Consider the following 11,710-nt stretch of genomic DNA (forward strand, 5'->3'; position numbering starts at 1 on the left):
CATACCTATAGACAATTTAGTGTTGGGATAGGGAAGGAAAACTGGAGTACCCGGAAAAAAAACCACACACGGAGAAAATGCACAGAGGAAGGCTTAAACCCACTGGGATTGAACCCTCAATCTAAGAACTGTGAGGTGGACGTCCTAAATTTCTGTTCAGGACTCAGGACCAAATGTGTTTACCTTCATAAAGTAATCTCATCTCATTTTCTGAACTGCTTTATCCTCACAAGGGTCGCGGGGGGTTCTGGAGTCTATCCGGAATGACTTCTCCACGAGGCGGGGTTAGGGTTAGAGTTTAGGGTTAGGTAAGGTGTCGCAATGGGTGCAGGTTTTCATTCCAACCCATGGAGAGGGCACCTTTTCACCAATCTGGTGTCATACAAGTGCAATCCGTGGATTGCAGTCAGGTGCTTCTTATTCTCTGCAGAAATTTCATTGGTTAAACTATCTGTGCTGGATCGGTTGGAACAAAAACCTTCACCCACAGCGGCCCTTGGGGACCGGTTTGCCCACCCCTGGCCTTTACCATGCATGTTTTAGGAATGTGGGAGGAAACTGGAGTACCCAGAGGAAACCCACGCAGGCCCAAGGAGAACATGCAAACTCCACACCGGTGGACCAACCCGGATTTGAATCCAGGACCACAGAACTGAGGCCGATGTGCCTAAAAAATGGCAAGGGAAAAATAATTTTAGGATTAAAAACAAGTTTGTTCAAGAATACCTTGCATACTAAAATGAATTTATTGCAGTGATCTAAAAAAATAAAAGTCAGCCGGGTCACTTTGGACCCCTGCTGTGTATGTAAGGGTTAAATTGAGCTAACTCGCAGCAGTCCTGTGTGTTTACGTGCATGCGTGCTTGCCACCATCATCGAGCTACCCTGGTAGTGTTGGTAGTGTGGTGGGCGTACACACGGCACACAACATGTAGCTAGCTACTTTTAAATGATACTACATGACGACGGTGACTCGTACGGAACGAATAGCAGTATTTTCTCCTCTCGCCTCGCGCTTTCTCTCCAGCCTGGACCGAGCAAGTTGGAATCCCGGACCGAAGCGAACGCAGCATTCTGACGGGGCGAGTTGATAGGAAGATGGAAGTTCCAAACGCTAGCTAAGGCGCACAATGCAAAGGATGGGGCGCGCGAGCTAACGTCAACGAGGAGAACCTCCGGCAGTGTCGACAATTCTGAAGGTAATCGGCAGGCAAAGACGGGCTGCCTGTTTTGCCCTGTTTTGCCTTGGATCGTCCCAAGGCGTCGCCTGGTGATAAAGCGAGTGGTACTAAGTGCCGGGCTTTGCGTGCGGCAGGATGCGCGGCGTGCGGGGATGACGGGAAGATGGCAAACGGCGTTGGAAGTGAGTAATGTCGGCGCACGGGAGATGTTGCTGTGACTTGCTTGCTACGTGCTAGCCGAGTGAGTGGGTGAGTGAGTGAGCGAGCGAGGGAGCGAGCGGCGAGTTCGGATGCACAGTCGCTCAACCTGCACCTCTCGCCGGATGCCACCTCTGTTTACAGACACTTCGCCTGGACACGCACTCTGTCCATCAGTATGTATGTGCACGCGGGCGCGCGCACGCTGCAATCCAGCGGTGCAATGAGTACAAAGGGTTTGACTTGCAAATGAGTTAGCATGGCACAAAAGACAGGCCGGAAAATGGCAGCACTTTACTTTTTTTTTTTTTTAAATGAATGTCACCTCCTTATCTGCCATGGACGGCGATAGACGTCTAATCAATTCCAGCCAGGCGGTTTAAATGGAAAGGATCTCTGTTACTGTCGGTGGCAGTGCATGGGTCAGGGTGCATTATGATGATGATCATCATCATTACACTTTTTAAATGAATGTAAATGTGAATTCATTTCTTGCCAGTGACGTAGATAGACGTCTGATTCATCCATGTTGGGCAGTTTAAATCGATTGGACGTCTATCACCATCGATGGCATGGTGATCACCACTCTTCTTTTTCAAATGAATATAAATCCACTGGCTGCCATTGATGGCGATAGACAACAAATCCATTTGAACTGGGCAGTGTCAATGGATTCGACGTCTTTCACCGTCAATGGCAGCCATGAGTTAAGGGCCATCATGAGCATCCTTATTATCATCACACTTTTTAAAATAAATATAAATAAAAAGAATATATATAAACTCATGTCCGGCACAAATAAATTAAGGTGCATTGCGAGCCGGAATAACATTCCTCTGATTTGTTATCTGTAGAACACAAGCTGCTTGTGATTGGCCCAACAGAAGCATGGTCAGTGAGGGAGAAGCTGTGTCTGGCCACATCGGTCATGAAGAGTGGCGACCAAAACTGGTAATTCTAATGTTATTCCATACGCTTTAAACCAACGGGGGGCAATCCTATCCCTGGGCCTGTGTGGGTTTTCTCCGGGTCCTCCGGTGTCATCCCACATTCCAAAAACATGCATGGTAGGTGCGTTGGACACTAAATTGCCCCTAGGTAAGAGTGTGAGCGTGAATGGTTGTCCATCTCCTCGTGCCCTGTGATCGGCAGGGTGTCCCCCGCCTCTGGCCCCAAGTCAGCTGGGATAGGCTCCAGCACCCCCCGCAACCCTTGTGAAGATAAGTGTTTCAGAAAATGAATGAATGCTTTACAATAATCGTAATTGTAGGTCTAAGATTTTAGATCAACAAGAGACTTCTAGCAAGTTGCATTGTCAAGCCTCATTTAATTAATTGGGAAGGTTGATGCAAATGGCTCTTGGAAGGGTCACACGTGTTTCATCTTCAACTTTGCAGGGTATCTGTCAGTCGAGCCATCAAACCGTTTGCAGAACCCGGACGGCCACCTGACTGGTTCTCTCAAAAGGTGTGGCATGTCCTCAGTTTCTCCCACTGCAGAAAAGAAATGTTTTGATGCACTATTTGACTCTGATCCCACCGCCCTTCCCTTTACAGCACTGTGCCTCTAAGTATTCTGAGCTTCTGGAAAACACTGAAGCACCAAAGTGAGCGATTTAACCAAGCACACGTTTAGAACAAAAGCGATATACGATGCCTGGATTAGTGCATTTGCTGACTTGGCGAGGCTTCAATGTCATTGTGTATTTGCAGGAGGAAGCGAGGCGAAAAGGGGGAGGTGGTGGAGACGGTGGGGGACGTGATCGTGCGCAGGCTGACGACTCAGAGGATTGATGAATTAAAAAAGAAGATCAAACAAACACAAGAGGAGCACAGGTATATGACGACCACATCATGACTCTTAAATATTGCGATTTCGGTTTCGCTATTTACGGCCATAGTACCCACTACCCAATGTTGTTTAATTAACAGGACATTGAAAAAAGAGACAGAACTCATTCAAGCTGGTCATCTAGATTCCAAACTGGAAGAATTATGGAAAGAAATTCAGCGGTAAGACAAGCAAATTCTCTCTTTAATCAGTACAATCATATTATTTTTGGCCTTTTAAGATACACTGCTAAGTACATCTAAATGCGATGTGTCGGGTAGGAAACAGAAACTAGAAGGGGAAGAAGCCGAGTTGAAAAGAAAGGGCACAGATGCTGCCTATCAGGGTATTTTTTCTACTTCAAACTAGTATCGTCTGTCTTGTAATCTAATATTCCATATTCTTACTGATACTTTTCCTCTGTCTTTTAGCCAGACAGGTAGCCAAGAACACACCTCGGCGTGCGGCAGGTGCAATCTTGCATTCAGCTTCAGCCACCAGTTGTAATTCAAGCCTGGAGTTTACATCAGTTGACACCCTCCCGTGCTCGAATCCAGATTTTTCACCTACAAAAGATATACCGGTAAATCATTAATGCAAAACATTATATAACAGTGCAGGTTCATCACAGAAAACACTGCAGTTTTTATTCCTTCATCCTACCTGGGAAATTATACTCTTTCTCTGTTCGTCTTAAGACTTCAGGATGTGTCAGGTTACTGTCATTTCCCGACTCTTCTGGCTCGGTTAACGAGCACTCGTCACTTTGTGATGAGTCCACTCAGAAGAAGCTACTGGCCCAGCGAGGTACACCGCCCCCATCTCCGCTCCTCTCGGAGCTACTGAAGAAAGGCAACATTTTGGCGACAACATCCAGATTGGTAGGGTGAAATAACTCCAACGAACAGAGTATTTTCCCATTGATATTGAAAGCACATGTATATGCACCACATGTTTACCCGTTTCAGACTGGAGAGCGTGATGTTACTGGCAATATGACGGCCACACATGACTTGCAGTTGACTCTGCCTTTCTCTCCAGCATCAGGTAAAATTGACTGACTGAACAGTTGCGTGTGCGGTCGATTGGTTGCCGGTCTTTTGGTCGCGGTCTTTTGGTCGCGGACTTTTGGTCGGGGTCTTTTGGTCGCGGTCTTTTGGTCGCCCTGACCGCGACAACGAGCGACCAAAAGACCGGCGACCAAAAGACCGGCGGCCAAAAGACTGGCGACAAAAAGACCGGCGACCAATCGACCTTGTACCGAACAGTTGTCTCTGTACACCTGCGCAAACTAAAAAATTGCTATTGTAGTGAGTTGTTTAGTTGTCGGTGTTGTCGTTTACTGTCAGCTATACATTCCAAATTCTTTCACAAATTCCAGTGACCATTCTATTATTGTTTAATGATCCTGGTACCTCTTTGGCAGGTGCTCCAATGTTGTCTCGACTCTTAGAGGCAGGGCCCACTCAGTTCTCAGGCCAGTTGGGCTTCATGGTCAGCAGAGAGGCTACCTCAGACAGCAATCCTGCTCCAGTGAAATCTGCTGCCTCAGCATGTTCTGGTCTGAAATACACATATGCACAACTGATCATAATGCAACCCCATGAGAGCATCTCAATTGATTCTTTCTGTATCCACTACAAAGCTTTGTTTAAATACGGGCATAATTGCAATTATTCATTCACAAGACATTAAAGCTATTAGAACAATAAGAAGGTTGTTGATCTGTGGTAATATGCCAACATTACAGTGCGGTCAAGTGCAGCCAATGAGGTGAAGTGATTTATTTGACCATACATGTTGTCTTTCCTTTACAGAAGTGGATGTGATTGTGCCATCTGCGTCCTTTGCGTGCCAGCTCCCCCCTGTAGGTGTTAAAGTGTCCGAGCTGAGTGAAGAGGATGTGGCAGTTTCTTACATGGCAGATGAACTGGATCTGAAGACAGTGGGGGATATCATTGCAATCATCGAGGACAAGGTGACACACAATTTGAGTAGCAAACATTCATCAGATACTTTGATAATCATTCTTTTCAAGACTCCATTCTCTACTACCTTTTCTTTACAGGCTGCAGACGCTTTGGATGCAGCTGCGGTCGAGGCTGCTCTCTTCCTGTGCGAAGAAAACGGTCACGCTCTTCCCGCTGCCTGGCAGGCCGAACCGTTTCACACCCAAGACACACAAGTGGGGGTCTCTGAGTCATCATCATTCCTTTGCAGCCCGACAAGGAATCCGGCAGGGGAGTGCGACGTTCAGGACAAAACCTCAGATGAGCTGTCCTCGCCGCGCGTTAGTCAAGATAACTGTGATGTGGCAAGTCAGGTGGGGCTGAGTGGCCTTCCTCTAATCTCTTCATCCGAATGCAATTCAAGTGTTTTTGTACACTGCCACACTGGAGCACCTACCCAACCCGAGGATAAGAAAGACAATGGAGAGACAGTGCACCATCAAAGTCACATACAAGAAAGATGGGTACAGAAAATACCCTCAAACTCCAGGGAAGGTATGCACACACGCACAAGTATTTAAGGTGTAACAGTTTACGTCACAGGTGTCAAAGTGGCGGCCCGGGGGCCAAATCTGGCCCGCCGCAACATTTTGTGCGGCCCGAGAAAGTAAATCATGAGTGCCGACTTTCTGTTTTAGGATCAAATTAAAATGAAGAGTATGGATGTATATTAAATTTCCTGATTTTCCCCCCTTTTAAATCAATAATTGTAATTTTTAATCATTTTTTTCTGTTTTTAGTTCAAAAATCATTTGGTAAAATCTAAAAATATATTAAAAAAGATAAAATAAACATCGTTTTAGATCTATAAAAAAAACTGAATATTCAGGGCTTTTAATCCAGTTCTTTTAATCAATTTATTTTAAAAAATCTAATTATATCTAAAATGGTCCGGCCCACATGAAACCGAGTTGACGTTAATGCGGCCCGCGAACCAACCCGAGTCTGACACCCTTGATTTACGTGGATGTTTTCAACCGTTTGGGGTCTGCATGTTCAGTTCGGTTTTGTTTCATGCATTTTTCCCTCAAAGTTTATTAGTCCTGTGGGTGTTTCTGCACTGACGCCTTAAGTACTAGTGGTACTAGTAGTAGTAGTAGGATAATTACATTTATCATGTTCAGGTTGTATGTGCTTAGGTATTTTAAGATACAGCTTTGCTTGTTTACTTTTTAAGATTTGATAATTATTTCAATTGTTTTTTTTAGGTTTTAATATGATAACCTTATTGTTTACATTTAAAAAAATATAAGAATAAGCATTTCTTTTTCTGCCAATTTTATATTAAATATTGATCAAAACAGGCAATTAAAAAAGCTGAACCGAAATGACACTTAAGTGTACCGTTACAATACCTATTAAATATCATTATTTCCCATTGACATTGACAGACGTGAATTCAATTTGAACTGGGATGTCTGGAAGCCAAATGGGTGTCTATGTACTAACACACTAATAAAATCAAAGAATTAGAATGAAGAAAGGCTGCCTCAGCCTACAGGCGTCTATCATTGACAATGGGACCGAAAAAGTTACATCTGCTTCTGTTTCAAGCTCATTAAATTGTGCAGGAAAACCTAACAAAGTGCATTTTTACTTTCCAGAGTCCGTGTTAGAAGATTTCTCAAAGACAGAAAGACATGTGAACGAGGTACATTGCTGCATTAAAACTGTCCAAGCACCTCCACTGTGCAATTGTCCCGGTGTAGGGAGACAAACAGACATTCATGGTGTATGATTGGCTGAGGAGTAGTAATGTCCGAAAGTGTCACATCTGACTACCTGAACACAATTTTTAAATGCAAATACATATATTTATTACCACTTGAAAAAAGAAATACATGAGCATTTTCAACTGAGCACTTTTAAAGCTACGCTTTTCATGTGACATATCGTTACAAGTTAACAGCTAGGGTCGTACATTTTCCTTTATAAAGGTAAAATCACGAACAAATGGAAACTATAACATACCTTGCTTGCCAGAGCTTAACATTTGTCACATCAACGCACATCTTTGTCCTAACAAGTAAGCAAGTCGTTAAACATCCATGTAAATTAGATAATTGTTATTTTGTCAGATTTTTGCATTATATTTCATACCTGAAGCTATCTTTGCTCATTCACAACTGTTTATGCAGTCTCAAGCCATGGTAGAGGAGTTATGTTATATTCACCGCTGCCACCAGAGGGCTATGCATGCTCCCAAATACGTAGATAGAACTAAAACTATCACTTTCAAAACAAACCATTACAACGGCCCTCAAATTAAATGTTTAATTGAAGCAGCAAAATTTAATTCAAAGCACTTTATTAGAACAGAATTACTACTCGGTTCAACTGATTAATCAGGGTATAAATATTGTAAAAAGTTATAACCTCAATGTTAACATATGCCGTAAGCCATGTCTTTTCAATCACTCGTATGTTCTTTGTTATTGCAGGAGATTAAAGAAGAGAGTGAAAAAAGTCAAGAAAATGTCTCAGGGATACAAATGGACAGTGAGGTCAATGGGACAGGAGAAGATGAGGAGGAGGAGGATGAAGAAGATGGTGCCGAAGGGTTCTCCTCAGAGCCCGACGGAGAGATGGAGCGTGTGGCTAGCGAGAGCGAAGACGCATGTAGCCTCCACACTGCTACGTCGTCACTGCAACTGCACACCACAGCTGACTCCATCCCCAGCAGCCCCGCGTCGTCACAATTGTGAGTGGAAATGTTTTCTACATAAATTGGCGATACAGTAGTACCTCGACCTACGATCAGCTCTACCTACGACATGCTCGTGGTACGATGAACATTTTGATCGAATAATTCGCCCGCGATACGATCAAAATTTCGAGATGCGACCAAGCCAGGTGGCCATGACATGAGAGCCTCTTTATCATTGTTGCGCACTGTCTTTTTTTGCCGCATCTCTTTCGTGTATAACAGATATCTACGAGCACTAAACGATTTATTCAGACGAGTGTCAGACGCACAACACGCATGCGCGGGCAAAAAGAGGCTTTCTGGGTAATGAAGTATACTCGTGCACACAACACCGATAGGCAATGGCACCCTTTCTCAGAATAAAACTTCATTACCCACAATCAATACGTAGGTAGGCTGTTGAATTTCCTGTTTTCCGCCTAGCCTGTTACCTCCCGTTGGCGGAGCGATCGCTAATTCAAGACTACTTCTCGTTGGCAAGTGGTCGTGTGTTATCCTATTGTGAGGACATCTGTGTGCATCATTTTCGGAATATTTTGAAGGGAATACGTACAACAGCAAACAGCCCATCGATAGCGAACGTGAGGGTGGAGGCGTGGCAAACCGCTAACCCGGAAAACAAAGGTGACAAAAGATTAAAACAAAATTAGAATTCAGTTTTGTGTAAAGTTACATTAAACGTATGTTCGAGTGTGTCTGTATATATTAATCCACGTTAATTTAAATTTGTTTGTTCGGTTAAGAGTGCGTTGTCGTGGAAAGTGTCATATGTCGAGGTACCACTGTACTCTTTTCTTTTGTATAATTACAATGATGTTTCATGTTAAAGTTTTGATTACCAACCTGGAGGGAATTACCTCTTTGAGACACATCTTTCCTTTCTTGGTCTGACGTCACGTTCTTGTGTAGTTCTTTGTGTAGCGAGGATCTGGAGGCTCTGCAGGCTCACAAGATCTGGAAAAAGGCAATCATGTTGGTTTGGCGTGCGGCTGCCAATCATAGGTGAGAATTACAGATGGTCTAGCACTATTGGAAATGAAACATTTCATTTGGTTTTTAATGTCCACAAGTGCAGGAATATTTTCAAGAGCTTGAACTAAAATCTGAAGTGATTCTTCCTTTTATTGGGTTACTTGTAGGTATGCAAATGTCTTCTTGCAGCCAGTATCAGATGAAATTGCACCAGGATATCATAGCATAGTGCACAGGTAAGAATGATGAGTTCACTAGTTCCTAAGTCGGCTCGGCATTCAGCTTTTTTTTCTACCTTACATGAAATATGTAAATAGTACTCTTCAGATCACTTACTTTAAATATTACCTACCTGGAATGATTTTTTTTTTTCATGTGTTCATGACAGTGAAATCTGACGCTCTCGCTTTTGTCTTGTAGGCCCATGGATCTGGCGACCATTAAGAAAAACATTGAAAGCGGTTCCATGCGAACCACAGCCGAGTTCCAACGCGACATCATGCTGATGTTTCAGAACGCCGTGATGTACAACAGCCTGGATCATGATGTGTACCACATGGCTGTTGAGATGCAGCGTGATGTCCTGGAGCAGATCCAGCAGTTTCTAGCGACCCAACTCATCATGGAGACATCAGAGTCCGGGATTAGCGCCAAGGGGCTGAGGGTACGTGAGGGTCTACGGCGGCAGGACTCCACTGACAAGGTAAATAGCTACAATTCAGACAGAAGATAGCCCTCGGCAACAATCTGACATATATACATATACAGTGGTACCTCTACATACAAGCACCTCTACATATGAGCAGCTCGAGATACGAGGAAAATTTCAAGCAAATAATTATCTCTAGATACGAGAAAAAAATTCTTTCGTGTACAACAGATATCTACGAGCACTGGGCAGAGCGTTGCATTTTTTTTCAGTGTTTTTTTTCCCCGTCACTCAGCGCGAATGGCGGAGCGATCGCTGTTACGAGGAGTAGTATATATTACTTCTCGTTGGCAAGTGGTCGTGCGTTATCCTATTGTGAGGACATTTGTGTGCATCATTTTCGGAATAGTTTGAAGGGAATACAAAAGCAAACAGCACATCGATAGATAAAGCAAGGGGGAGGCGGGGCAAATACAGCCAACCCGGCCAGTATCAAATTTAAATACAAAATTAGAATTAAGTTTAGTGTTAGGTTCGATTAAACTTATTTTTGAGTGTCTGCATCGTAATACAAGTTCATTTAAATTTGTTTGTTATTAAACGAGCGTGTTGCCATGCAAAAAGCGCCCTCCCACCTCTCTTTCCCCCCTTCGAAATCCGTATAATTTTAGTACACTATTAAACACATTTTATTACTATTAAACCGCTAGTTATGTGTTACTTTGTTAATAGATGGCGAATTAGAAGAAATAAAACATTTTTTCCAATCCAATATCCTGTTTTTGGTGTTTTTTCAGAGGGTTGGAACGAATTAATTTGTTTTTAGTTCATTTCAATGGGAAACGTTCGTTCGAGTTACGAGAAGATCGACATACGAGCTCAGTCCCAGAACGAATTAAAGTCGTATCTCGAGGTACCACTGTATAAGTTCATTAATATGTGATGGCCCCCTTATTAAATAAATCAAACTCAAGATACAAAGTTAGACATAAAAGGTTTGTGATTCATAAATGGTAACCTTTGGCCAAAATTGGAATTTAAGAGAGGGCAGAAGCTGCCTAAACAATGACATGGTTCTCATAAATTAGCCTTGGGAAACTAGCATATTAAAAAATGAAATGGCTGTAATAAGACAAATGGTTAGGTAGTTCCATTAATACTTGCATCATAACCTCACAGTATTCAGATCTTTATTTTCTTCTCACAGGAAACCTTCTCCATGTCATCTCCTGCCTTTCTATTGTCTCTTTTTGTAAGTACAATCCTTTAAAAAAACACAAAATTATAAGGTCACAGATAGTGTATTGATACTAAAACAACTTTCATGTAGCCAGCATGAAATCTGTTCTAACTTTCTAGCAGCCAGTGATATTTTTGTCAGTTGCTGTTGAGAAGTCAATCAAACAAATCCTCCAGTTTTTTTTCTTCACGTGCAGGATGGAGGCACCAGAGGACGCCGCTGCGCCATCGAAGCTGATCTCAAAATGAAGAAGTGAACAGGCAGAATATTTTGGATTGACACTGTAATCAGGTGGAAAGTGTTAATACTTCCAAGATTTTATGATGACCCTGCTCCCAATCGACATCATGTGTGCACTGTAATACCCGAATTTCTGTCTGCATTCCAACCAACTGCAGACTGTGACGTGGGGAAGCGCCTATTTTGCAGAAATGGATTACACGTAATCCTAGATTACAAAAGGGGATTCCGAAAGAGTGGGTCAAAGCTTGCGATAGCTGCACATAACTTGTAGCGGGCTCACAAGCAAAAACATCAGGTTGTATAAATGTTTCCGAGCCTCAAAATCAACTAATCTTTCAGGCGGACTGCGTCTTGTTAAGGTTAAGCAGACGGACTGAAATAATAAATGCACTACAGTATTTGAACGGATGCGTGTTTTACCAGAGGCCAAAGACTCTGATTTGCTTGACTTTTTGAAGGCGTTACCTTACCTAATAAAAAAAAAAGAAACCCTTTTATTTTGTCATTTAACCTTTCAATACAATAATTTAAAATGTATATTTTGTGGTTGGTTCGAGCATACCTAACTATATTTTCAGTGAAACAGTATTGTGGTAATCTCAGTGTTTTGTGAATGTGACATTGATGGAAACTATACTTTTAAACAATAAACTCATGTTTTGCTTGGTATATTTGTCACAA

The 11,710-nt window shown here is 42.8% G+C and overlaps 1 protein-coding gene across 2 annotated transcripts; it reads left to right on the forward strand.

Moving 5' to 3' along the window:
- Window positions 1–853: 853 nt before the first annotated feature.
- Window positions 854–11,698, forward strand: LOC144068305 (bromodomain-containing protein 8-like). Of its 2 annotated transcripts, XM_077592728.1 has the most exons (21): window positions 854–1,199; window positions 1,316–1,363; window positions 2,234–2,330; window positions 2,777–2,846; window positions 2,936–2,985; window positions 3,092–3,214; window positions 3,311–3,391; window positions 3,491–3,555; window positions 3,641–3,792; window positions 3,908–4,090; window positions 4,178–4,256; window positions 4,636–4,770; window positions 5,027–5,187; window positions 5,278–5,713; window positions 6,823–6,869; window positions 7,660–7,919; window positions 8,835–8,927; window positions 9,065–9,133; window positions 9,318–9,600; window positions 10,754–10,798; window positions 10,983–11,698. In XM_077592728.1, exons 2-21 carry the CDS (start codon window positions 1,345–1,347, stop codon window positions 11,040–11,042), a joined length of 2,508 nt encoding a protein of 835 aa, XP_077448854.1. In that variant the 5' UTR covers window positions 854–1,199; window positions 1,316–1,344; the 3' UTR covers window positions 11,043–11,698. The 2 variants fall into 2 exon arrangements, with proteins under 2 accessions (XP_077448854.1, XP_077448855.1); XM_077592729.1 differs by lacking the exons at window positions 854–1,199; window positions 1,316–1,363; window positions 2,234–2,330; window positions 2,777–2,846; window positions 2,936–2,985 and having other exon boundaries at window positions 3,645–3,792.
- The last annotated feature ends 12 nt before the right edge of the window (window positions 11,699–11,710 follow it).

The sequence above is a fragment of the Stigmatopora argus genome, chromosome 22 (genome assembly GCF_051989625.1).
Source record: "Stigmatopora argus isolate UIUO_Sarg chromosome 22, RoL_Sarg_1.0, whole genome shotgun sequence".
NCBI lineage: Eukaryota > Metazoa > Chordata > Actinopteri > Syngnathiformes > Syngnathidae > Stigmatopora > Stigmatopora argus.

What these genes read in the sequence shown, in the direction of transcription:
- LOC144068305 (XM_077592728.1), top strand. An exon ending in GAAAACACTGAAGCACCAAA is followed by an intron (nt 2,986 to 3,091) that starts GTGAGCGATTTA and finishes GTGTATTTGCAG; the next exon opens with GAGGAAGCGAGGCGAAAAGG. An exon ending in TATCATAGCATAGTGCACAG is followed by an intron (nt 9,134 to 9,317) that starts GTAAGAATGATG and finishes TTTGTCTTGTAG; the next exon opens with GCCCATGGATCTGGCGACCA.